Source organism: Daphnia pulex, chromosome 6 (genome assembly GCF_021134715.1).
Source record: "Daphnia pulex isolate KAP4 chromosome 6, ASM2113471v1".
In the NCBI taxonomy this organism is placed as follows: Eukaryota; Metazoa; Arthropoda; class Branchiopoda; order Diplostraca; family Daphniidae; genus Daphnia; species Daphnia pulex.
The window spans coordinates 4,806,224-4,834,042 of record NC_060022.1 but is presented as its reverse complement, the minus strand read 5'-3'; the positions used below and the strand labels follow the sequence as shown (position 1 = coordinate 4,834,042).

The window sequence follows — 27,819 nt, the reverse complement described above, 5'->3', positions numbered from 1 at the left end:
TGGTCGTGTGCACGTGGAGGAAAGAAGACTGTCGTGAGAGAGAGGACGCTGTTTGTTTCGATTAAGCCAGGCGGATCAAGGAGCGAGAAAGAGATGGATGGCTAGAAGACTGAAAAGAGTTGGTTGCATTGTAGAATCTCATCATTTCCTGCTGATCTAAGATCCGCAGGATTCATAGTCATATGCTGTTCACGTGACCAGCCCCCAAAGGAAAGGCATTGCCTTTCACGAAAAACTAGGCGCGCGGGACACACCAGTGATTGCTTCGCCTCCGAACGAAAACAGAAAACTTGGATAGCCAATGATCAAACAACCGACGAAAATAGCAACTAGAAAAATAACAACAGGCATCAAGGAAATGTCCGACGTCTTAATATCAATCGATGGGTTCCAATCCGAAAATGTATTTGACATTTTCACATCTTTCAAGCCGTGGAATTATCTCCCTAATCCTTTCTCAATAGGATATAGTAGAAAAGGCTGTCTCGAGAAGGATATACAATAACGTTGTTACTTTATAAATTCGGATAGGTTTTTTTTTTACTTGAGCAGTAAAGCGGCATAACAAGATGAACCAAGAGACACGATGCAGTTCAACAGAAAATTTATAATCAGTGCTCGTCAAACAGCTGAAATTGTCCGCGATGTTATATCAAGCAAATTCTACCAGAATTGTTTAATTAAGCTTTCACATATTTATAAATTAAACGCTATGAATAGTTCAAAATACAACAAACCTTAAGCTAGCCAGCTAGGAAGAAATTTGATCATGCGCTTAGGAAAATTTGAGTTTAAGCTTCAATTGTTTTTTTTTTTTCGGCAAAATAAAATTCGGTGAACGTTTCCATTTTCTCTTTGTTCCTTTACTTCCAGGATATGTTTTCAAAACATATCCCTAAATTAGCCAAAAAAACACGTTTTGTTTGTTTTTTGGCTTGTCCACACAGATTTATTGGCGTCTGTATCGACGATAGGGACACGGAGGCACGGACCCGACTCTCTTGTTCAGTTGGCTGGGATCGAATTTCGAAGAGAATCCGATTGCGATTTCGTTGTATTAAGGCGAGGCCGGGCTCCAGAAAAATCTCAGCGCTGGGCTCATTTGGCCACCACCAGCCACGGGGAACGGATGTGTCGCCCCAATTTTCTATTTGAAATATTTGCCTGGTTTGGATGTGAATCCGTTTTTCAAATCAAAATCAGGCAAATGTGGTACAATGGAAAATTGGGCTGGCAAAGTTATGACATGGAATGTCACTGTCACAACTTTTTTTTTTCTGAGGGAGGGGCGTTGGCCACATCTTTTTTACTATTGTCATTGGCAATTAACATGAACTGGAGGAACTTTAAACGGAGTTTTGAAAACGGATGGCTGAACTTTCGTTTTTATGGCTCTAGCTTTGGAAGCAAACTGCAATGCGGCAGAGGTGGTTGTGATACTTTGAACATCTGCCTTCACGCAACAAATGAGAACGGTCAAACTGTTACCAGAGAGCGAATGTTGTTGGTTTACGTTAAGGGAACATAAAAGAAATTAAAGAATGGGTTAATTTCAAAGTTTGATCTATAGTAGAGAAACTAATGCAATTTTCTGGAAGTTCTCTGTAATTTGAGAGAGAGTAGAAATTAGAATACAGGGATGGATTAGAGTGGTTTGCCGGTTTGCCGGTTTTGCCGGTTTGGTTGGTTTGCAAAATGCCCCATGCAGGGCTTTTGAGAGAGGGGCCGTACATAAAGGACGTCCACCGTTAGGGGGAGGGGAGGGGTCTGGTTTTTTGTACGGTTTTTGGACGTGGGGGAAGGCTAGCGCGGTCGGTAAAGTTGCTGCTTCCATGGGTCGATGGTCATATTTTTAAAGTTTATTGAAAATATGGTTTTTTTCGAGTAAAATAAACGCCTTTTTTAAAAAATCGCAAATTTTTCAAGCGCGTAAAAAAACGGTTTTATTACTGCACTTCTTCGTTGGGTTTACGGTTTACCCCTTTATAGGGGTAAATTTACGGAAAATTTTTTTTAAATTATTCTATAATAATTTCTTAATTATTCCTACCGGGCTTTTTACACCGGTAAATTACCAGTTTTCAACCAATAATCGCCGCTAGGGATGTAATCCACTTAGGTATTCAAATTGGAGACTGAAGGGTACTGGAACAGGATTCTTGGTCTGAGTGTTTGCAACCCAGACAAGGAAAGCAAGGAATAGGGTTTACACACTGAAATAATAAAATTGGCACAGTGAAACCCCCAGCTAGTGTTACTTTACGGGGAATGGGGGGAATGGGCTCTCGATCGGAAGAGCCTGCAGCTTGACTTTTTCAACTCGACATTCTGTCGCATTAGTTAAGTTTCAAATAATTTAATGTGTCCAATAAAACATTGTATTGGGCTTTCCCATATGATATGCACACAACACCATAAAAAATTTCACAAAATAAAACTGGAAACGTGTTGTGTTGGCACAAACTGCTGGATACGTGCAGCATCTAATTGTCCAAAGATTGTGACATTAGCTTTTTCAGCAACTTGGACGAAATGCTGTCACCTTTTGACATCGGTAAAACAACATAAGGAATTAATTTTCCATGAAATATACAGGTGAAAAAGAAGTTGTATACCTGATGAGGTTTCCCATCCAGCCTCAATTGTGTCCAACACGTACTTTGGTGTAAGTGCTGTTAAAGGGTCTGAGCGGGTCAATGAGTCATTTTTTTCAAAACTTTTATGTACCGACATAATTATTAATTATTATTATGTCTTACCAATGATAGTCTGGGAGCTGGGCGACAAAAAAATGACAAGGGGTATACCTACTGTGATGAATTGCGACGAAGGGGGGAGGGGGGGGGGGTGTAAAATCGTCAAAAAGTCCGTGACGTCATATGTGAACGGCCCCATATTATAAACGTGAATCGCCAAGTCCAACATGTACCGAGCGCTCCGCGCTGCGACTGCTCTCTAAGAAAAATGTTCGCGTTTTAGCGAACATATATGTTCGTAAAATGGCATCGGAACATATATGTTCGCAAATTTCGTGAAAATATTTTATCGTTTCAGGAGTGAAAAATAAAGTTCATTTAAGACTGCAGCAGTGTGAACAATAATATTCATTTCGTCAAGCATTTGTTTCTAAGATGCAAAAACCTTGTATCCAAGGTTAAGGACCTGGATTAAGTTTTTCGGAATAATTCAAGGTCGTCTACAGGAACAATTCAAGGTTTTCACGATGAACAATTCAAGGTCATCGGAAAGAAAAGTTTTAAATAACAAAACTGTTACCGATACTGCATTGTTATGTTATCAAGATAATGATATAACAATATATGCAATATTAATATTAGAATTCATAAACATATTCTGATAGAATAGTAGACAGTAACATGCTATATTCATTGATTCAATTGTTTGTAGTACTATTGCATAAGGTTTAATTAAAAAACGATAAAAAATGAATTTACTCAAAGACATTGTATTTTCCCAGTTCCAACTTAATATACATTGCTAACTAATTAGATACTTTGGAAAGTTTTGACACGAAATTTCTAATGGTGATTGAAGATATTACGCTCCTAAGTTCTTTAGGAATATTTACAACTTCTTCCAAAAAAACAAAAAACCATGTGCCACAGAGGCGGATATGAGCAATTAAACACAAAATAAGCCCCCAAAACATATCCCATGGCCTCTGACACGCAACCAACTCCAAGTTTGACTGCATGCTCATCTAATTTAAGGTAGAATTGGTCCACTCCAAGTATAATCAGTCCTGGTTGTTTCATCCCGCGGGATGCATCGGCTATAATGGCAGAATTCAAATTTGTGTCCTCCTTTAAACAAAATTAGAAATAATTATTTAAGAGACATGGACAACTAAGCTGAAATGAAACCAACCGGAAAAAATTGAATATGTTGCAACTCCCGTTCTTTCCGTTGAGGGCCTTCCTGACGTTTCGATTATTTTTCTCAAGTCGTCAAATAGGCCCTAAAAATATGAAAGGAACAGCCAATGAAATACAAATCAGAAAATACCGAATGACATTAATCGTTATTCATAAATGTTGTATAACCTTCTCCTTGGCTCCATCCGACGGAGAATTTTCGACACTTGGTGTTGGATGCGGCTCTGTTATATCACATTTTTTTTTTACAAAGAAAGAAGGTTCCTCAGTGTTACTCACATAGACACTGAAAGAGAGTTCGTCTTCAACTTCAAATCCATCAGCCGTCTCCAAAATCAACAGAACTTTATCGACGAGACACTTCGACGAATTCCGTACACTATTTCCGTACACTATTTCCGTAAACACTATAGAAATTGTCCGTATTGAGACTTGAACCATAGAACTCATGACTAGTAGCCCCACTCTATATCCAACTACCTATGACGTTTGACATTCAAACAGTTTATTCAGTTATACCTTTTTCATAATTTGGAAAGTCTGAATTTTCCTGTAGTTGTTGTTTCATCAGGTGTCCCATGACAAAAATAGGGGAGCGAAATGTTGGTGAATTTTAGACATGAATCGCGTCGAGGTCGCTCTTTTCTGATTTATTTAATGAAAATTGAAATTGAGCTAATTTCAGGATAGCCATATTGTGTAGTTTGATAATTAGAATGTTTTTACTTCAGTATTTTATTTTATCTTATTTTAAGGGGGGGAAACGAATTTTTGACTAACTTATAACTTTTTTTTTCGCTATTAATTTTTCTCCCACGTATTTGGTAATTAACTAGTATATATGATCTTTTGCAGGCAGAAAGCTTATTGTCTTGGCTAAACTTTGTGTATTTCGGTTTTCTATTTAAAGGTGTATAAATATTTCATTTATAAACATGAAGCCGAATACCTACCATGGGGTAAGTCGGCCGTTTATTTTTGAGGCAAGTTGCCTCATTTACTTAACATTGTCTGCTAGCTGGGGCAAGTTGTTTTTTTGACGCTATATTTTAGCCAAGATAATAAGCTTTAATTTAAAAAATAAATGAACTATTCCAGTGAAAATTACGGAATGCAGGCCCGGGTGTGTAAAAAAAAGGCCATCTAACCCCGGTCTCCCCTATATGTTATAATGGCACGGTGGAATAGCATCTGACTGTGGTTCTGGGGACCCGTGTTCAATCCTCATGGGTAATATGGGTCCCCACTTTTTTCATACTTTCCTTTTCTCCCTTTTCTTCCCTCGGGCCGATTCTTTATAGAATCGGTCGCGAAAAAAGTAAACAATGAATATCTGTCAGTCAGTCAATCGAAGTCAGCCAACTACATACAAATTTCTCCTCTCTTTCATAGCTAATTAAAAGATGAATCGTGGATTAAACAAGCGGTATTATAAAGGATATTTGGTGAATAAGAATGTTCGAATTCCGAAGTCAACAATTTCTGATTTGAATAAAGCAAGAAAAGTAGAATCTAACGAATCAAGAGCATCAGAAGATATGGAAATCCACGAAGGAGATGATATTAATTTAGATAACAATATTGAAATGCAAGATAATGAATATAATGTGGAAAATGATGAACTGTTTTCTGGGCTGCATAGTAATTATAGTACAGAGAATCAAACTGAGGAAAATGATGATGAAACGTCAGAGTTTGAATTTAATGACTATGTAAACAACGAAAAATGGAAATCCCCTTTATACAATGGGAGCTCAGTCAATCTTTTACATGCTATAATTATGCTTGCAACATTTGTTGCTCGATACTCTTTGACAAATGATGGTTTGCAAAATTTGTTAAATATACTAGGGTTACTTCTTCCTAAAGATTCTCAACTTCCACCTACAACCTTTTTATTTAAAAAATGTTTGCCAAAATCCAATATTGAAACCAAGTACTTTTGCCCATCTTGTCATGAACCAATTATGGAAGATAATAAAGTTTTTAAGTGTCCATGCTCTGGAGTAGAAGAACATACAAAATCTGACTTGGTTCTCAACGGATGTTTCTATCTATATATGTCTGTGGCTGAACAACTGAAGTGTATATTGGAATCTTTTGGGCTTGGGAATCATATTAAATGTATTGAGGGTAAAAAAAAGAATGGAAACGTAATATCCGACGTCTATGATGGCTTAATGTATGCCCAGTATTCAGAAAGGAGAAAGGGACAGTTCGGAATTTCACTTATGGGATCCACTGATGGCGTTGTCAGTTTTAAGACAACTAATACAGCACTTTGGCCAGTTCAATTCATCATTCTTGAACTTCCTCCCTCAGAAAGAAAAAAATTCCCTGTTGTGAGTAGCTTGTGGTTCGCCAAAGGTAAACCTAATTGTAATGCACTTTTAAGAGGATTTTGCGAAGAAATAAAAAAACTCTCCATCTCTGGTTTTCAATGGAAACGCAACAATGAAATTGTGACGTCACCAGTTGAATTGCTAGGATTTTGTTGTGATGCTGTTGCTCGTGCCCCAGTTCAAAACTTTGTGCAATTTAATGGATTTTTTGGATGTAGTTGGTGTGAGAATAGTGGGACGAGGGTAGACAATAAAACTGTTTACAACTACGAAGAATTTTCAGTATTAAGAGATAAAAAGTCTGTAGAAGAGTGTGCTAAAAGAGCAAATGAATGTGAATACCCGGTGAAGGGAGTAAAGGGTTACTCTGTTTTGAGTCTTTTTCTTACCCTGTTTGACATTATTCTTGGAATCGTTTTTGATTCTATGCATTGTGTAGACCTTGGGGTAATGAAACAACTGGCAACACTTTGGTTTGATCCAAAAAATTGTGACCAACCGTGGTACATGGGCTTGTTACTGAAAGATATTAACATTAAATTGTCTAATATATTTCCTCCTTCAAATGTATCCCGGTTACCTGGAAGCCTAAGTCTACGTTCAAGTTGGAAGTCCTCAGAATGGAGGAATTTACTTCTATACTATGGACCCTTTATTTTCAAAGGAATCCTCCCAGAACCGTTTTATAATCATTTTTTGTTATTTAGTTCCTCCATTTACCTTCTAAATCAGAAATCTATTACCCTTGATGAGTTGGACATCGCCAAAAAAAACCTTGAATTATTCGTCAAGGATTTTGAACATTTGTATGGCATAAGTAATATGAGTTTTAATGTCCATCAATTACTGCATGCCTGTGACTGTGTTAAAAATTGGGGGCCACTGTGGGTAACATCAGCATATGGGTTTGAAAATACTAATGGGGTTCTTGTTGACATGTTTAATGGGACTCAGTGTATGAGTCTTCAGATTGCACAAAACTTTCAGAAATTTATGAAACTGAAAGCACTTACCGCTATGATAAAAAATTCAAATGTCAAAAACACATACTTTGATGACATTCAACAAAAAATGATTGGAACGTCTGTGACAACAAAAAAAGTAGTGAAACAGGGCAACAACATCGTATTCATAGGGAATGGAAAACAACAGATATTATCACCCGAACAAAAATTTGCATGCAACAACTATGGAAATCAATATATTAGCTTTAACAGAATGTTGGTACGAAACTGTGTTTACACTGTTAGCACATATAAAAAGGATGCAAAACGAAGCAATTGTTTCGTGATGGACTCGGAAGGTAGAATTATTAAAATAATGTCATTTGGCATCCTTCAAAGTTGTAATGAAAACCAACGTAATGTCCCTAGAATGTTTGGAGCTTTAGTCGAATGTGACAATTTAAGTGCAATTCCAAATAAAAACCAACTGCTTCGTATAACACACATTGGAAATCTCATATCGATTCATCCTGCTAACATTATTTCCAAGTTCATAATTCTGAACTCACAATCTGGTGTTTTCCTTTCAGAATTATGTAATTTGTTAGATAGGGATTAAAATTATACGAAGCAGTTGGTTTTAATTGGGAAATGCGTTTGAATTCGGAAAATTCTAGGGATTTTAGGTTGGTTTTCAGTAAAGCAAAAATTCCTTTGTTTAGTTTCATTAGAAGTGCTTAGGGGAGACTATGAGTGTGACGGTTCCCTAGTGGAACAAGATATCTTCATACGATCTTAAAGATAGCGATACATCTGTGGGTATGGGTGGGTGCACCGAATAGATGGTATTGAAATCATGAATTGAAATCTCTCAATTTTGATTATGGCTGAAAATATTGGCTATGTGGTGTCAGTTAGTAAAAAATTTTACGGGGTAAAGAATTTTTAAGGTTTAAACTAGAAAAATCCCTTAACTAATTATATCAATCGATAGAGAATTGAAAGATCTACAATATTATACAAGGTTTTCTTGTTATTTTTAAGAATTTTCTTAAATATCAATGAAAATAGAAAAACAGACCAAAATGAGAATTTCAGACAGCTTACGCAAATTCCGAACAGAAAATTGTGAATAAATTTTTATTTTCTTTGATTTCATATGTTTGTACATCAATCGAAGCAGAATTGTGTGGCAAATTGATTGATGTGCAATGTTTACAAGTTTTTTTGCATATTTTTTTCATTATTACAAAAAAAAAAAAGGTTTGAGTAACAGAGGATCGAATCTTAGCAGATCCAAAAAAGCTGTGGTCATTATTTTACGGGGTAAATAATTTTTAAGGTTTAAACTAGAAAAATCCCTTAACTAATTATATCAATCGATAGAGAATTGAAAGATCTACAATATTATACAAGGTTTTCTTGTTATTTTTAAGAATTTTCTTAAATATCAATGAAAATAGAAACACAGGCCAAAATGAGAATTTCAGACAGCTTACGCAAATTCCGAACAGAAAATTGTGAATAAATTTTTATTTTCATTGATTTCATATGTTTGTACATCAATCGAATCGAATCGAATCGAAGAATTGTGAGGCAAATTGATTGATGTGCAATGTTTACAAGTTTTTTTGCATATTTTTTTCATTATTACAAAAAAAAGGTTTGAGTAACAGAGGATCGAAAATTAGCAGATCCAAAAAAGTTGTGGTCATAATTTTTCATAATATGTATGATGACTTACTAATTTTTCATACACGTAAAGAAAATGTTATGCTTTCTCATGTATAGAGCGAGGATGTCAAAATCTCTTATCCTCATATGATTTCTCATAACCATAACTCATGTGAGGAGGCTGAATGAAACAAATTCGCATATCCTCATATGATTTCTCATGTAATGAGGACTCACAAACGTTCACATGAGATAAATAAGTCGCCAAAATCTGTTACCCTCATATGATTTATCATAAACCATAACTCATGTGAGGAGGATGAATGAATAAATTCGCATATCCTCATATGATTTCTCGTGTAATGAGAACTCAAAAGCACCCCCATGAGATAAGGAAGTTTCAAAATTCTCTTACCCTCATATGATTTCTCATGAAATCACGATATCATAAGATAACAAACCTTGTAAAGAAATAATTTGTCATCGTCAAGAACCAATAATTTGGTTTAATGATGATAAAAGCTTTCTTGTTATAGGCTCTTGGGAAAAGTTGCTTTTTGGCAAAATGAAAATTTTTTATCTGGATTTGAACCCAGGTGGCCGTCGTGCCATACCAAGGCGATACAGATATGTTATGAATTGTTGTAAGAATGATTATTAGGATAACAAGAAAATTAAAATTGCCTTTTAAGGAATTCAGAGAACTAACGACTCTTTTGTCGCTCTTCAAGTTCAATTGTCTCCTACTCACAATTTTAATAACCTCATCATTGCATAATGGTTAACGATTTAGACAATCACGTTAATGTTGAGGGTATTAAGGTTCGATACTGATGCAGCTTCAATTCAATCATGAAAGTTTCGGTGCAGCCATGCATCGACTATTGCATCAGTTAAATTTTCCATATATATTGTGCCGTACCATTGGTACGGCATGCTGAAACTAATAAACTTATCCCGGATTTGAACCTTCGTCTTTCACAACCAGAATTGGTGACTTAACCCACACGACTAACTCAGTCATATATTGGGATCATCATATGTAAGAATAGTGCGAATAATTTAATTTATTAAACGGTTAAAAATGCTTCAACAAATTAGAGAACAAATAATCCCATGGCATGATTTTTGGATGTACCGACAACTCACTGATTTCTCTATTTTACTGAAAACCCACTAATTTCTCACATTTACTGAGAACTCACTTATTTCTCCCATTTACTGTGAACTCACTGATTTCTCCTGTTTACTGAGAACTCAGCACTAGTTTTTCACGTTTACTAAAAACTCACTGAATTTCAAATGGAATGATAACTCACTAAATACTCGCGTAAGCTGAAAACACGTTGATTTCTCAGGATTACTGAAAACTCGCTGATATCTCATGTGTACTGATGACTCACTAATTTTTCATACACGCAAATAAAATATTATGCTTTCTCATGGGAGAGCGAGGATGTCAAAATCTCTTATCCTCATATGATTTCTCATAACCATAACTCATGTGAGGAGGCTGAATGAATAAATTCGCATATCCTCATATGATTTCTCATGTAATGAGAACCCACAAGCACTCCCATGAGATAAGGAAGTTTCAAAGTTCTCTTACTCTCACATGATTTCTCATCAACTAAAACTCATGTGAGGAGGATGAATGAATAAATTCGCATATCCTCATATGATTTCTCATGATATGAAAACTCACATGCGTTTCATGAAATAGGGAAAACTCGTATCCTCATATGATTTCTCATCAAACATAACTCATATGAGGAGGATGAATGAATAAATTCACATATGCTCATATGATTTCTCGTGATATGAAAACTCACATGCGTTTCATGAAATAGGGAAAACTCGTATCCTCATATGATTTCTCATCAAACATAACTCATATGAGGAGGATGAATGAATAAATTCGCATATGCTCATATGATTTCTCGTGATATTAAAACTCACATGCTTTTCATGAAATAGGGAAAACTCCTATCCTCATATGATATCTCATCAAACATAACTCATGTGAGGAGGATGAATGAATAAATTCGCACATCCTCATATGATTTCTCATGATATGAGTACTCACATGCGCTCCCATGAGATATGGAAGTTGCCAAAATCTCTTACCCTCATATGATTTCTCATGATATGAAAACTCACATGCGTTTCATGAAATAGCGAAATCTCTTATCCTCATATGATATCTCATCAACCATAACTCATGTGAGGAGGATGATTGAACAAATTTGCATATCCTCATATGATTTCTCATCTAATGATAACTCACTGAGTGACTCATCTCATATGAGAAATCAGGCATGTTTTCGGACTCATACGGTTCTCATATAGGAGACTCATATGAGAAGGCCTGAGACATTTTCGTACGGGGAGAAAAACAAATGGAGTTGAAAGCCATCGGTAACGGCTGTTTATAGAGACTTATAGAGAGAGACCCCATCTTTGTCCATGGTTTTATACGGTATAAATCCAAATATGTTTCGGTGGTTCGGGGGATCCCACTCCAAAGTTCGACACGACAAATACATTTACACCGATATGGATTCTTCCATGGGCAGAAAACACAAACTTCCGTTATACTGGTATCTATTTCGGCCTCTTTTCTTTTTCCATTTCGTAGCTATTTTTGGGGCTGTTGGATCAATGGATAATAAGTCTGTCATCGAAAAGCGAAAGTGTTTGTTTACCCACAGTGAAACTCTGAATGACCTCTAAACAGGAGACTTACATTTAGTTCGAGTTGCGCCTCCAGTATGGCACCCAATGAACTCTCGTTCTCTCTCTATGATCACAAGTAAGGCTAACAATTCAAATTCCTTATCAAGGCAGTTTTAGGGGCGAAAATGTGTGAGCTACACTGACAGTTGTTCCAGCTGCTTTGCATCAGATAAGAGCGGGAGAGGGAGAGAAGAGAAAAAACAACTAGAAAAGACACCAGAAGGTTTGGAGAGCTGATGTTCTCGACACACTGTTGTTGATTGATTGCGGATCCTCTCACCGCCGGTGTGTTTGTTTTTTGTTTCCTCACTGAAATAACAACAAAGTTGATATACGTAACTCGATAAGGCGCCAAAGCGATGGCAAGCTGATTGAACGTGCGGTCCTCTCGTATTTATATGAAGGGCTCGACATGTCACACTCTAATTTAGTCGAAGCCACTGCCATCGCGATGAAGTTTACTAATGCAATGCCACTCTGGTTGGCGGTTGCTATTCTCGCGATTTACTCATCGCCATCCGAGTCCAAGGTATAGAAACGAGCTTTTTGGTGTTAAAATGATTCGTGAATTATTTGATTTGTCCATTTCCCAGTCGTTCCCGAAAGCAACTCTAGCTAAACCACCCATCAACGATGTAAAACTGTCGAGTTCGAGCCGCGGGAGTAAGTTGGATTTCATATTTTATGACTTGGAGCATATTTGTTAACAGTAAAATTGATCGATTTCAGTGCCGGCGTACGCGGATGATGACGTCTTCGTGTCGTTGGTAACCCCATTATACCCATTTTTTTCTTAAAGTTGGTCCTTGATTATTAATTAAGTTTTTCTCTTACGTAAATGTAACAGAAAAGTCGAACGGAATCTTTTTCAGAGTCTCTGAATCCGTCGTGGGTCAATTACAGCGATCCGAAACTGCTGTGGAATCCGCAAGACATTCCTTATTTCATCGATCCTAGTTTAGGTAATTAAGAGAAGCATGCGAAACTTTTATCATACAATCTAATTAGTTAATGAGCCATTATTTGAATTGTAAATAATGTTGCGGCCGAATTGTCTAGCCAACTACACGCACGTGATCACCACATCGATTTCTAAATTCTCCGAAGTGTCTTGCTTGCGCTTTCGCGAACTTTATTCTCACGAATCCAACTTGTGGCCAAAAGATTATCTCTACTTCAACAATTCGGAAGTATGACGAACGATATCATTTACGTTATGCAACTTTGATCAATTTCAATATTTGGTTTTTGCGCTACTAGGGCTGCGCTTCTTTTATCGGTCGTCAAGGTGGCGCCCAACTGATTTCTTTACAGGCAGAAAGGTGCACAGCCGATGGTGCTGGTAAAGTCATGCACTTGATCCTTCACTCCCTAGGTAAAACTGCATGCAAATTTCATGATGATATTCCGTATTGCTTCCAACGTTCCAACGTTCACTGAGCACAAATCTAAAATCCCAAATGAATGTTTGAATATACCGTCCTATTTGGGCATTCCATTTGTTATTCGACAGCTCGAGCTGCGCATCACTGTATCAACAACTTTGCTATTTACAATTCCAGAAGCGAGGCAGCACTATGATCTCGTTTTTTTTTCGCCCTTTTGTTTCCGTCCTATTGAAAATTAGATAAGGCTTCGTATACTACTGCGATTGTTTGTGATAGGTTTTGGGCACGAGCACAATCGACCGGATCGCGACGAGGCCATCAGAATTCACTGGCTACACGTCAACGAGACAAAGCGACACTATCTAATCAAATACAAGTAAGATTTATACAGTACCTGAGACCAACAGTTAAATTTGTTTGAATAACCCGCCCGATTGTGTTTCGATGTGGAGTGGAACTGATGCGGCCATGTACAACGAGTCTTACGATTACGACAGTTTGATGCACGGAAGTAACACTCTTTTCACAATCAACTCGTCGCTTGTGACGCTTACAGCTAGAAATGGTATAGACAAACAAATTAAAAAAAAAACTAAAATTAATGTGAAAGGCAAACTAATCATTCGCTAAATGACATATAATTACAGACTCGATTTTGGAATTGGGAAATCGTGACCATCTCAGCGAAAAAGATATCCGTCGACTTAACGCTCGCTATTCTTGTTCGAGCACAACGGAGCCCCCAACAGGACAGACTGGCTGCGACCCTACGGCGAGTGCCCCGACTTGTTATGGCGAAACTCGTCCAACGTTGGCAGATCCGACGGATTGCACCAAATATTATGTTTGCCAAGGATTGGAGCCCATCCGGATGCCGTGCCCAGAGGGCTTGTTCTATAATCCTTTAATTTTCGTTTGCGACTGGCCCTGGGCCACCATTTGCTGCCCAGCGACTAAGCGTCCGAACAGCACAACGATTTCGCAGATGGCTAATACTGATTAATCAATCACGGTCACATAGTTTCCAAACTTTCTTTTCCTTTTTTTTTACTTTCAATACGTGCAGCAAAATCAATATCGGTAAAATGTTAGATGTGATTAGAAATCCAGCCAATGAGAACGCGTAGGTTAGAACTCGCTTATTAGTATTACCTGATTATACTTGATTACTAAACGAATTCGATTCCCGATTAAAAACAGTCAAACCGATTTCCACCGGAAGTTTGTAAAAATTTAATCGAATACATGTAACCGCAGTTACCGCACATTACACAACAACACGTAATGCATGTCTCGGAAATTTTGGTTTAGTAGTCGGTTATAAGAAACAATACCTTGGCAATCTTACAGTGTCTGTATAACTTGTTACGACACTATAATCGTTTTCAGTCGGCTTACAGATTTATTTATGAGTGTGTATAAATTCTCCTTACTTGGGGTCATGGAGGACTCTGAAGGGAGAGTGTCCAGCAGGCAACAGCAACACGTGTTTTGTTGCCTTTTAACGTACATTTATTCTTGGATGACTTTGGACCTTTCTCTTTTAGTATTGTATAAATTTGCAAGTTAAAAGCCAAAGAGCATTGGGTTCAGCGCCCGACATGCAATTTTCGTTATGCGTTTCCCTTTTGCAGTTGATCAAAATGACGCAATCTTGATCGGTTGATCCATTATGCAATTGTGATGGAATCGATCGATTGTTACAATCTCCATCATTTTTTCTTGTCTTGGTCTTTGAATCTTCCCAGCGCTTTATAGCTAGGTCTGAATAAAAAATGGGGAAAAAGTTTACGACTAGTCGGCTGTCTTCGGGCGGACCTCCTACACTTAAATATCCCAAAGAAATTGAAGTGCCTATAACTACATGACAGCCCATTTTGGCGAACGCCCTGATAAATGACGCGCTTGACCACATACGTAGACGTACACGTCGACAGCTTAATAACGTGTAAACTCAAATACGGTTAAAATTCAAATTTCCCGCGCTTGAATTTATTCCAGCGTCGAATTAGTTTAACATATCTCATCCAGTTACCAGAGACTGGGATCACGTGCCTCTCTGTCTCGGATCGGTATAGTTATTCTGTTGAAATCTATTTTCATTTTAAAAATTTCCCGGGCCTCAAATGAAATTAGGAGACCGTACAGCGCTAAATCGATAGGAGGTGCAACATAAGACACAAGTGCACAGCGCATTTTTCCTCGCTCAAGTTCACGTCACACGTGCTTTTAATCCCCAATCTCACTTAGTCGAAGTGGTCGGTGAAAAAGAAGATGGCAGCAGCTGGGAAGTTCAATATAAGAATCAAGTCAAGGGAGAAGGAAAAGAATTTAGGGACAAAATAAAAAATAAAGCGCATCAGCGTGTAGATACGACGATCGCCATTGCGACGTGTGAGAAAATAGCGCCGGCCTCGCAACCAGCAGCACTTTGCCCAATGGATTTTCACGCCCCGTGCCAGGGAGTCCGCGCGTGGGTGAAAAAAAGAAGAAGAAGAAGAAGGGCCTTTACGTCCGATGGCGAATCGTTGCCACGGAGCGGACGTGCGGTGTACTGAGTAAACAAAATCATCGTCCGTCTTTAGGGCGGCTGCTCAATTACCTGCGGCGCACAGGATCCTCATTTCCGACCTCAAGCCGATGGACAGACACACATACACACACAGTGTGTCGTCGTTTCGATCTCCTCGCAACTGCTACGACTCCATCCCGCCGGATCAACTTCCGACGTGAAAAAGGGAGGGAAGATCGAAATAATAAAGGCGATAAACGAAAACAAAAAGAAAACGAAATAATAAACAACAAGGAAAAGGATAAGATATTACACACAGCAGCACACTACTGTTGCTGGTATTTAGTTATATTTTTGTTGTCCTGCTATGGGAACGTGCGGCTCCTCCCTTTTATTTTCTCATGCCCATATCATCACGATCTCGACATATCTCCGAGGCAATATCCACACTCCCGACAACACCCGCTATCCTTCTTATTCGCGTCCTCCTTTCTTCCGCACAGATGGCTTGCATTCTCATCCGGTGAGATAAATAGCCATCGCACGCGTTGACGACGAGATGCTTTTGTAATATTGAAAGACCATCGAAGAACTATGAGAGCCGGTTCCTTTTGTTCCTCTTTTGCGTTTTCGTATTTTAACGATAAAAACTAATGCGTGAGAAGATCGATGGATAATTATAGAGATATTTTTTGTTTTGCCGTGGGATCTACGACGTGGGACACCGCACGCTCATTTAGTTCTTTTCCGTTGCTGGCGTAATATGGCGTGCCAGCACGCAAGCGCGTTAGACCCAGATGGGCGTGATTGAAATCAGATAGGCAGTTCTAATTGTTCCGCCACCGTGGAAGTCATAACGGATGGAGAGTGGTGCACGTGCCGTGACTTTTAATAAGCACTTACCCCCTCACCACCATATTCAATGACTAAATAAAAGCGATTATCGAGTTGGAACATAACAGCGCCGACTTTTGTATAGAAATGATAAGCGCCAGAAATGATCAACTATAGGCGTCGCTTGTTGGGGTTTAATGAAATTCATTTTCAGTCTAGACTTGATACGGTTTTCACTAGCTAGACGTATACATTCCCTCTTCATTGCAACCTTTTGTTTTTCTCCGTATTTTCACGCTTGGTTTTTTGCGCATGCGTTCCGGGATTCAACGACCGAAGAACAAACAAGACGCGCATAGGGTTGGGGGGGGGGGGTATAAAGCAAGTATGTAAGGCGGGCCGAGTGACGATCCAACGTAGTAGCGTCAATCTCCCTTTGCCGGATGCTCCATTGAGATATGGTGGGAATTTGATTGCGCCTTGTTTGTTTTTTCTTCTGTTCACGGCTGGCAGGAGGGAGGTCTTTTGTTTCACGCGGTATTCCGCATGTCGTCTCGCTTCATTAAGCCACGCGCCAAATTGCAATCAGTGTGCAAAATTCCAAACCCCCCCAGCTTTCGCTGATCCAGTGATTTCTTCTTTTGGTCTTGTTGAATTGAATTGCTGCGGCTATTGAACGGGGGGTGCGAGAAATGGAAAAGTTTCGATGACGTGTCAACTTTTGTCCAAGTTATTATTTTTTTCCTCGCGCTCTATCTGCTGCCCAATTTGAACCTTTCGTATCGTCATTTTTGGAGTTTTTATTGCGGAACGGCGCCTTTATCACCTCTATTTTCACGCCGCTGAACAGAGTCGGCCGGAACTCCCGCGTCAACATCCGCCATCGGTTTCAATCTAAATAATTAAAAAAGAAAAATTGACGTGCGGTTTTCTGGTGACACATTAAAAAAAAAAATAAATATAAAAGTGAGCCCTATTGTAATCAGAAACGTCTAACGGGTGAACGCAAGTGCGCGGTGCGGTTCGTGTCGTGTGCTAGCTGTGCCAATAATAATAAAAAAATATCGACTACGTTCAAGTTACAAAAGTGAGGGGGAACACGCCATCTGAAAAAAACTAAAAACTAAAAAAAGATGAAAATGTTCAAAGTTTTACGAAAAATGACACATGTGTTTCGCGTAGTTCTTCTCCTCTGGTTGTCCATGACGGCGGGATCGGCCCAAGTGGTCAGTCGTCAAGATGGAGACATCATGCTCGGAGCTCTTTTTCCCATTCACGCCAAAGGCTCATCGCCAGAAGGCTGTGGATCTCTTCAGGTAGTACTCTATATGTACATGTACTAACAGCTGCTGCCTAGCAATATATAAGATTGAATTTAAGTTAAAGCCACAGAAATACTGCAACGCTATAGCAACTCCATATTCATCGACGTCTATCTCTCTCTCGTTGTTTCTGTTCCTGCATGTATACATCACATGCACAGATTTCCTTGTCAGTGTGTTTTACCAGGAGGTTATTGTTAGTTGAAAGGTTTGGTGGAGAGAAAAAAATAAAAGTTTTCAGTGACGTCAAGAAAGGGGACAAACAATTCGAGGAAATACACGTAGCCCTAGATGTATAAGCTGAATAACCATTTCTTTTTCAAGTTTTTAAAGCGCCTAGCCACATTTTTTGATCCGGGGAGGAAATGAGACGATGCTTTAACGGTGATACCAAGAATATCGAGCCATCAACCCACATCTCCCACCAACCGTCGTGTAGGCCTATAGTAGTTGTATCATAAATCAACAGGGCGATGATATTGTATTTTTTCTTTCTTTCTTATCTTTCACGTTCATGTGCAGTAAAGCCTATATAGCCTACGGGATAAAGTTATATGGTCGTCATTTAGGTCATCTCTATGTAAGGTTCATACCGGCATGTAAATACAGTTTAGATCTATATACGCTGCATAATATACATATGAAAGTAATAGGGACCCGAGTCGACCATCTATGCGGACGAAACGTTCATCTATATCGGTTCATCTATAAACAATGGTAGAAAAAGGCAAACAGGGTTAAAGCGTACTACTTACTATACGTGGTTACCAGAATAGTTACCTAACTAAACTTTAACTATTGTTTTACTTCATTTCAAAAAGTAAAGTCAAATGAAGTCAAATGTAAACAAAACAGTACCTGAGCTATGTTGCAAATGATTAAATATAATTTTGATAAATACCACCAAAAGTGTGTTTGAAAAAAATTCCTTATTTTTTAAATATTTATATTTCTATCAAAATCATTAAATTAATTATATCATAAAGCATTTTATTCAAAAATATTTGTGGTAATTTTTGTCTCCGAAAAACCATTATTTAAAAAATTGCAACACAGCACCATATGCAAAAAGAAAAATCCCTCATTGTCCAAGTTAATCGTTGACGAAGCAGGTGCTTGTGTTCATTTTCGCGCTATTTTTTATTCACGTGTTCACGTCACGTGCACCACACGTACCATCGGATATTCTGGCCAATTTTGAGTAAGTTAGACTTTATTCATAAGATTATCAGCAAAAACGTTATGGTTGTGGCACAAATGTTTCGGTATATGTCCAATTGTCCATGTTCAATCTTCGTAGTAGACTAATAATTCCTGTGTGGTGATGTGCAATTTCAACTGCTCACCATGCCTTATGCACCTGTTAAGTGTGGCAGTAGTCAATCTAATGATGTGTTACCTAGGGCATGTAAGTTATTGACAGAATAAGTAGCATGTATTGAACCGAAAATTTTTCCCAGAAAGAAAAACACAATATGACGCACACAGTTCAGGCACTACTATGTACAACGCACGTCATATTGTATAGAAAATAAGGAAAACAGTTTCGATGCGGTCTCTGGTCTCGTAAATTCCTAGCTCAACTCGATTTGTTGTTATAAAAGTTCAGACTGAGAGCGGCTTTAGCAGGCAGTAGACGGGAAAAGATGAGAGTCATCACGACAGTTTTTCAGGCTTTTTTTTTTCAATGGCAGACTCCTATAGTGCTTGACTTAAAAATACTTTGGTCACATAATATGTGAAGATTAAAACACACCATGTCTTCCTTTTAGTCAGGGCAAACTCAGACTCTGGATTCTGCATTTCGCGGAATTGGTTTATCGATTTCACAAATCGACTTTAATGTAATATTAAGTAGAATTTTCTGTATGGAATATTAAGGCTTTTATTACTATCCGATACAAGATTCATGACCGTGCAGATTCAAGAAGTGCTGGATGGAAGCCAATATCGCCGTCCATGATATTACCTCCCATTATTGAATTATGTGCTTTGTTTCTATGCAAAGTGAACCGGATTGCGCGATATAAATCTCCAATGATTATGTAGTATATCTCTTAAGAAGCTTATTGTCAGCAAATCCTTGGGATGTCGATGAAATTCTTCTTTTTTAGATCGAAAAACATTAACTTGAAATGGGAATGCAGTAAATTGTACTAATTGGTTTGATATGATTCTCACGACGCCATGTGTTTCCTCCCACCTCGTTTCCCTTGTATTTCCTATTTGTTAGATTACTTTGTGTCGGAATAACATCTTTTCTTGTGACTCACTCACGTCAAAATGTCTGCAATCCTCTGGCAATATGGATGTTGAAATGTGACGCAGCTATCCGCCATTCCTCATGTTCGTAATATGAGCAACCTAGATAATTGAATTTCATTGTTGCTGCTATTCAAGAGCGACTGAGAGTCACACTGAATTTGAAAGTCCCGTTTGAGTGTAGCAGACTAGTCAGAAATGATTGTATTAGGTCATGTTGGGCGAAATTCCTTGATCTGATCCAATTTATCTCTACCATTTATTTACTCAGGGCGATGATGGAATCCAGCCGCTGGAAGCACTTCATTACACGTTGGATCAAATCAACAGGGATCCGAATCTTCTGCCCAACATCACTCTCGGAGTGCTGGCCTTCGATTCCTGCGACAATATCGTGAATGCGCTGGACCAGTGTCTCGATTTCATCAAAGGTATTGGCGTGCCCTTTTGAGGTTCAATAACAGTCTAAGCGTATAGAGCTATAAGATATACCATCGGGGCTGATTCAAGATGAATGAAGGTGTCACGATATTGAATTCGTCAATGAATAAAGGAACTGCGCAGTTGGTGGATGAGTGGAACTTTCTCATCATCCATCATCATTACTATTGATTCGCTAAATTGCTTGTATACTCGCATGAACCGTGTTGGGTCTCATTTTTATTTTCACGCTGCTCCATCATCTCAATCTTTCTCACACGTTCGACAACAACAGGCACAGTGGAAAAGAGTAAGTCGTTTCCCTACTTCTCATCTCTTATTATGTCGAGGCTGATGTGGTAACAATAGATGAGTCGAATTAATTTGAAAACTATGTTACCCACTGGAAATATTTTATTGTAATTGCTGAATAAGCTTTTTGAATAATTTTAAGTGCACAACTAATGTTGTTTATTTTATAGGTTTCGTGACAAGGATACAAGAGGAAAAGCGGATTCAGCTGGAAGCGTGTTCGGCCGGATCAAGTGACGATTTGCTGGCGAAACTCACCAGTCCCCAGAAGCCCGTGGTGGGAGTTATCGGCGACCAGAGTTCCGACATAACCATACAAGTAACGCAATCAAACAACTTTATTTTAGTTAAATTATAGAGGAAGAGCTCGCGGACGCGGTTGACAGTTGTAAAAAGGAACTTAGCATTCCTTTGTTGGATCTACATTTGCGTTGAGTTGATTTTGCTTAAAACGTCATCAATGATTCCTTTTATCTGGAATAGACAACTTCACTGTATTATACACTAGAGCTGAGAAAACGGCGATCGATACGACCAAACGTCGTTAAGTGGTCTCGGGAATTACGCCAGTGTTTGTACGCTGTGGTGTATACACAAACGAGTAAGGGCGTCGTATTCTTTCATCGTTTCAGCGTAAACGATGTGTTATTCCATCAACGCCACGGCCAGCTAGCAAAGCAGTAATCGCAAATGATCTCCGGCCTGTTTGTCCAACTCTAGTACTTTATAGAAGAGACTTTATCTCTTTGAACTTGGTGCCCTTACAAATTATTCACGTTAGTTTACCACTAAACTCGACTATTCTTGTGGAGCAGGTGACAAGTCTGTTAAGGATTTTCAAGATTCCGCTCATCAGCTATCAATCAACTAGTCCAACTCTGTCGGACCGGGAGCGTTTCGCCTATTTCTTCCGCACGGTGCCGAGTGATGTGACGCAAGCCTACGCCATTTTGGAAATCCTGCGGTAAACAATGAGCAAGCTGGGCAGGGCACAAAGGGCTGTGTGCTCTCGGTCTCGTCTCAATACCAGTGACGGAAAACCGTTTGCTTACGCGTATTCTATCTTTCAGGAATTTCAATTGGACGTTTGCGTCGCTGGTCTACGAGGACTCTGAATACGGCGTCAAGGTACTGTTCTATACATCTATACGAATCGGATTTTAATTCCAGTCGGAACTTGCACGCCAACTCTTCGTCAACTTCTTGTCCTACTTTGCATACGTGTTCACGTCTAAGTATTTTCTGCTTTCAAATCCTTTTGTTAACTGCAAGCGAAACATTTTTAATTTGTCACACGGAGCACTGTGCATTGCAAGGAATTTGTTCTATTTAATATCCAAGACTTCTTTGATACCAACTAAATTTCGGAGAATTTAAACTCTGGTGACGTTTGTTGAAATATTTCTAGAAAATGCGCTCAGTTTTTCCTTCTGTTTCACAGGGTTACGAGACTCTATTGCGACTGGCTTCGAGGTACGGCGTGTGTTTCGCAGCCCAGATCCGCGTCGACGTCAAGCATTTCAAGACGACCGATTTCGATCAGGTACTGGGGAAACTGCAATCTCAGTCGCAATCTCGCATCGTCGTCTTGTTCAGCGGCAAATCTTGCGCCACCCAACTGATGGCAGCCACAAAACGAGTTGCCACTAAACACGCTAAACCCCTCATTTGGGTCGGATGCGACGGATGGTCCAGTCGGGATGTCGTCACTGCTGGTAAACCCCCCTGGCAACAGCCTGGACTGATGTGTTGATTCATTTATATCATTTATCTGCCGTACTTGATGATTCGACGCAAATTGAATTCAGTTGTATTGCATTAGGTTACGAAACGATCGTCGAAGGCGCCATCACTGTCCAGCCTTTGGTTCGCCATTTGGACGGCTTTGACACCTACTTCAAATCTCTCCGTCCGGATACCAACATCCGGAATCCTTGGTTCTCCGAGTATTGGCAAGATTTCTTCAAGCAAGTTTCCATTTTGAATACAGTTACTGACATGTTGCTAATTGGACGCCTTTCAATCGCTACTAGATGCCGGCTCAAGTTGGAGCAATTACCCAAGGGCATCATGCCCAGCCAGTACAGTGATCCATGTAAGCCTGGACTTCATATCACCGACAAGCGTCTCACTTCGGTCAAGTTCCTGCAATTTATTCGTGACGCAGTCTACGCCTACGCTCACGCTCTACACAACCAGTGGCAAGTTGAATGCGAAGGCCGTCCCGGCGTCTGCGAGAAAATGCGAAACGCCGAAGGCAGCGTTCTCAAATACTACCTAGAGGGCGCAAGTTTCACTGGTAAATCGAATAACTTTTTATTTTCCTTATTCGCCCGATCATTGAATATATACGCGGGTCTAATCCTTTATTTCATTTCCAACAGACCAAAATAAGCGAGTTTTTAAGTTCTACCACGGCGGCGACGGTCCGCCGCGCTATTCCGTCCTCAATTTTCAAAAGCATGATGACGACAGCTACATCTGGAAGGAGATTGGAATCTTTTATCGTGAGTCTTTTTTTTCCGCTCTTCTTTCTTTGATCATTTTAGGTTTCTTTAGAAAATAAAAAATAAAAAAGGTGGAGCGCAGAATCTAATCGAATCCGGAAGATTGAGTGTGGACTGTGGATGTAATGAAAAATTGAATTCAGAATCCCGACGATGAACAATGGGGCTCTAAATTCCATGGTGTACATAGCAGGCCCATATGTGCATTGGTGACGTCTACTTCAAAGACGCTAGATTGAGAGTTTGTAAGAATGCTGTCAGAGTGCAGTGCGGTAGGACGGCTGCGCTCGATAGTTGCGCCACTATCAGCCATCAGATGAAGCCCGACGATGAAAGAGAGAAAGAGTCAACCTCAGGATTTCAACCTACAGTCAACACACACACACATACAAAAAAAACACGTGTTTGTTCTGTCAAAGCGCTTCACGTTGGCTTCTGTTGTTGGCGTTGGGATTCGTGTAGGTCCAAATCAAGTATCTAGCACGTGATCAGCAGATGCTTTTCTCATGTTCTTTGCTGCAGAATCGAAGCGTTTATAGTTTCATTTTCATTTCTTTCTTTATTCGGATTGTCATGACGGTGGACCTGATGGGGTTTTGTTCTCGCACAGTTGGAGCAGATGATCTTCCCAAATTGGAAATCGATCGCAAAGTGTTGCAATATCGCCGCTATGAAAAATTGTACCCCAACTCGACGTGCAAGGAGCATTGCGATGCCAAAAAAGGCCTCGTACCCTATCTGCAAGTATGTTTTTTTTATCCGTAATTGCCCCATAACTGTGGCCGCCAAACACTTATAGCGGAGATGGGGAAAATATGAATGTTATGTTTTCCTCTTTTTAAAAAACATTGCTCCTTTTCTTTTCTTTAGAGCAACAACAGCTGTTGTCCAGACTGCAAGAAATGTGAACCATTTGAAATGATTCAAGGTGGACATTGTCAACCGTGCCCAAACGGCTTCCTGCCCAACGAGAATCGTTCGCGCTGCGTTTCGATCGACGAGCAGATCATCGACTACCGAAACCCTTGGGCAGCCGGTTCCATGGCCTTCGCTTTATTTGGTAAACATTTACATTTTGTGATACCGAGACTGTATATACTCCCATGACTCCGGACTTTATGTCTATATGCGCCGACCAGCTCATATTACTTCTTGGCGACTCTGATGGGTTCTCAATATTTGATAGAGGTGGAAGAAAAAAATTACTTAAAAAACTGGGATTTCAATCGATAAGAAAGTTAAGTAAATTGAATGAAGCTGTATAGGTAACCAAGTGCAATCTTGCACGTACCCTTTTTTCCTGTTGCCGTCACTTATGCTGTTAGGCTTGAAAGTCAATTAAAATTCACAAAGTGCTGGGTCTGAAGAGATAACGAATAATTTATACGTTAAGTGTGATATAAATTTTTTTTCTGGGAATCTAAAGCTATTTTAAAATCAACTTACTGCTCAGCGACCGAACTGAAATGTACCCGCAAATCCTAGTTCAAGGAACCGTGCTGGAGTCTCCAGTTTGTCTAGTAGAGACTAGAAACAGTGTGTTAAAAGATGGATGAAAGCTCTCGGGGAATCTGTGTGCTCTATTCTTCGGTGAGTAGATCGACCGATGGCAAATAAAAGGGCTCTTAGAAAGTCTTACGTATTTAATCACCATGTAAGAGCGAGGCTCCATCACGGACCCAGCAGTGTGCATAGCATACAGTATTTACACTGAACCGAAATGATTAGTAGTCTTACAATTTCGATTTTCGTTGACAAGATAAATCGATGGCACTCTTAACGAGTCCCCAACCCCCTTGAAAGTTTAATTTTTAAGAAGGTGCATGATGGAGTGTGAGGTAGGACAGGGTTTTCCTTTATACTGTCTATAGACTGAAAGTAAGCCGTAGAGACTTGCCCATTTTATAGCAAACGCATAGAATTTATCCAATAGATTCAACCTAGAATTAAATTAATTTCTTACATTTGAATAAAGCTTTAAAAAAAATTTTTAATGAGTTAATTTTCATATTTAAGGGATTTTGTTGACCCTGGCTGTGGCTTTCATCTTCTGGCGCCACCGACAAACTCCCGTGATCAAGGCTTCGGGACGGGAGCTATCAGCCATCCTACTGTTGGCGACACTCTGCTCGTTTGCCATGACCTTTCTGATCGCCTCACGTCCGACCGGTTTCAAGTGCGGGGTGACTCGATTCTCACTCGGCCTCACGCACACTGTCGCCTTCGCAGCAATCGCAGTCAAGACAAACAGGTAAGATCAAATCAAATGTGTCGAGCGTGCTTGTTTTACAGCGAAAAACACACGGAATGGTGCAAAACAAACACCAGCATCTGTCTAGACTCCACGACATCTGTTTGTGGAATAACAAGTCAATAAGATCTGAGCCGTTATCTTGTGTTATTGTTGCCATTGGAGAAATGTCGAAAGGCCTTTTCGAGTGCTGTCATGGCCGATGGACTATTTGAGAGAGATATGGGTAAGAATTTAATGAATCGACTCCGGAAACGGGAGCCCGTCTAAAAATATATGTCGAGAATATCGATGGCGAAGGGGGTCACTAGCCATGTCCATCGAAACGTGATAAGATGAGCGAGGTCACGATGGTGGGCTTCGACTCGCCGAACAAATTGATCGAACGCTGTCTATTTTAAGAAGTGATTTCTACTTAATCAGCTTTACGACTTCCGACAATTTGCGGGCGAAATTCGATTCAAACATGTGTGTCTATTTGAGAAAATTTTGTGTACATACAGAAAAAAAAAATGAAATAAGGAACTTGATGACTTTGTCCTCAATTTTGTTTTGCATCAACACAGAGTTGCTCGAATTTTCGGAACGAAAAAGACGGGCTCAACGTCGCTGACCTGCCCCCGCGCTAAATACATCAGCCCACGATCTCAACTGGCCATCACCGGCGCTCTGACTCTGATCGAAGTCTTTGTTAACGCTTCCTGGCTGATTTATCAGCCACCCAGGACCACTCACATCTTTCCCGATAGGTGAGTTCATTAAAAACACTTTCTTTGTTCCATTTGGAAATCGATCGTCTAATTATTTTTGCGTTTCTCTTGCACACAGATACAAGCGAGTCCTCATCTGCGAGGGTATGGATCATTACACTTACCTCGTCGGCCTTGTCTATCCCCTGATTCTAATTGGTTGCTGCACCGTCTACGCCTTCCAAACTCGCAAGTGTCCCGGCGGTTTTAATGAGGCCCGCTATATCGGCTTCACTACTTACACCACTTGCGTCTTGTGGATGGCTTTTATTCCGCTCTTCTTGACTGCGCCCACCACAACACTGCGCATCGTCACGCTCGCCATGTCCATGTCCATCAGGTTGCAATCATCCAACATCAATTATCGATTTAGTTTAACCCTTTTCTCTTTTGAAACTAGCGGAATTGTCCAGTTGGCCTGTCTCTTTGCCCCCAAAGTCTACATTGTCCTTTGCAAACCGGAGAAGAACACTCGAACGGGAGTCATGGCCCAGCATCGATCCAGGTAAATCGAATCAGTTGTTGAAATTCCAACGAAATCTGAAACAAAGCCGAGATTAAACGTTTCATTTATTTGTATTTGCACATGACCAATAACATCACGAAGCAGTTCGTATGCACTTGCCACTCCTCCCAGCATCGCGCTGCATCCGCTGCACAACAACCAGGGCAGCCAGTTGACGATCGCAAATGGAACCGAAGTCGGCGAGTTGTTTGCCGACGGTCATCATCAACAACAACAGCGGAGAAAATCGATTCAAGCTCAACACTTACTTGGGGCTTCGTCCGATTGTGAGGAGAACACAATGAGGCTGACACCTCACAACAGTGAACTGCACTTGCCCGATGACACCGTCAGTACGTCGACCGTTTCTGCGTCTTTTGACGTCGTTCTGATGTCAATCTTAATCGAATTCTTTTCTTTTCAACAACAGGCGAGTCGAGTGTTTACACCCTGAAAATGAAGAGACCCAGCAAAGGCACCGTTCACTTTGACTGTGAAGACATTGACGTCATAGATCAGCAGCAACAAAAGCAGCAACAACTTCAAGTCGACAACGAATGCAACAACTTTGATTCGAAATCGATAGACTGATCGCTGTCCCTGTCCACCATCAGCCACACTGGACCAAAACAATATTCCCAAAAAATGTAAGCCCCATTTTACATATACTATACTATAAAAGGAAACATTGACTACCTCTTCCTGATGAACGTCAACCAATGATTCTCAATCGCAAAGAAAAAAGACGTGAACTGATACAAATCAACGATTCCTGATTGCATGAGACCCTCTTTAGATTTGAAATTTTCCCTTTCACACGAGTGAACTTGTTTGTCAATAGATGGCACAAGATTTTGTGTGAGCTTTGTAAACGCACACAGTTGCAACCCAAACAGAAAAAAAAAACGAAATGACATTTTTTTTTGAAAAGGATGTTGAGAAATGAAAAACTGCGACTGGGGGACATCATGTTGTCGTTTATCTCTGGGCCGCATGGCCCTAAAGTCTCCCTCATTTCATTTTTTGTTTCTCGAGTGTGTTGTTATGATAAAATATACCGTCAGTTCGTTTCACTTGACTTGAAAGTGAAAAAAAAACTAACGCTTGCTAGTCGCCGAAGTCCATAAATTTCCATGTGAACTCGCGCACTGCAGTTCACGAACTT

At 39.7% G+C, this 27,819-nt stretch overlaps 2 protein-coding genes and 1 long non-coding RNA gene across 5 annotated transcripts; 2 read left to right on the top strand and 1 right to left on the bottom strand.

Annotated features, from left to right (window-relative positions):
- Positions 1–3,501: 3,501 nt before the first annotated feature.
- On the bottom strand, positions 3,502–4,255 carry LOC124195997. Its single transcript, XR_006875525.1, has 3 exons — positions 4,065–4,255; positions 3,889–3,979; positions 3,502–3,824 (listed from the first exon to the last, which is right to left on the bottom strand). It is a non-coding gene; the product is annotated as an uncharacterized LOC124195997 (long non-coding RNA).
- Positions 4,256–11,986: 7,731 nt separating this feature from the next.
- LOC124195995 (hatching enzyme 1.2-like) lies at positions 11,987–14,265 on the top strand. The gene is made up of 9 exons (XM_046590738.1): positions 11,987–12,121; positions 12,186–12,255; positions 12,322–12,359; positions 12,440–12,554; positions 12,652–12,782; positions 12,853–12,967; positions 13,257–13,356; positions 13,433–13,545; positions 13,628–14,265. Exons 1-9 carry the CDS (start codon positions 12,005–12,007, stop codon positions 13,981–13,983), a joined length of 1,155 nt encoding a protein of 384 aa, XP_046446694.1. The 5' UTR covers positions 11,987–12,004; the 3' UTR covers positions 13,984–14,265.
- Positions 14,266–16,737: 2,472 nt separating this feature from the next.
- Positions 16,738–27,727, top strand: LOC124195985 (metabotropic glutamate receptor 2-like). Of its 3 annotated transcripts, none has more exons than XM_046590710.1 (18): positions 16,738–17,642; positions 20,182–20,341; positions 20,626–20,640; positions 20,813–20,961; positions 21,458–21,606; positions 21,713–21,770; positions 22,084–22,357; positions 22,465–22,609; positions 22,676–22,941; positions 23,027–23,149; positions 23,760–23,893; positions 24,020–24,209; positions 25,166–25,400; positions 25,967–26,149; positions 26,229–26,489; positions 26,550–26,654; positions 26,760–27,007; positions 27,085–27,727. In XM_046590710.1, exons 1-18 carry the CDS (start codon positions 17,460–17,462, stop codon positions 27,243–27,245), a joined length of 3,039 nt encoding a protein of 1,012 aa, XP_046446666.1. In that variant the 5' UTR covers positions 16,738–17,459; the 3' UTR covers positions 27,246–27,727. The 3 variants fall into 3 exon arrangements, with proteins under 3 accessions (XP_046446666.1, XP_046446665.1, XP_046446667.1); XM_046590709.1 differs by having other exon boundaries at positions 26,757–27,007; XM_046590711.1 differs by lacking the exon at positions 20,626–20,640 and having other exon boundaries at positions 26,757–27,007.
- The last annotated feature ends 92 nt before the right edge of the window (positions 27,728–27,819 follow it).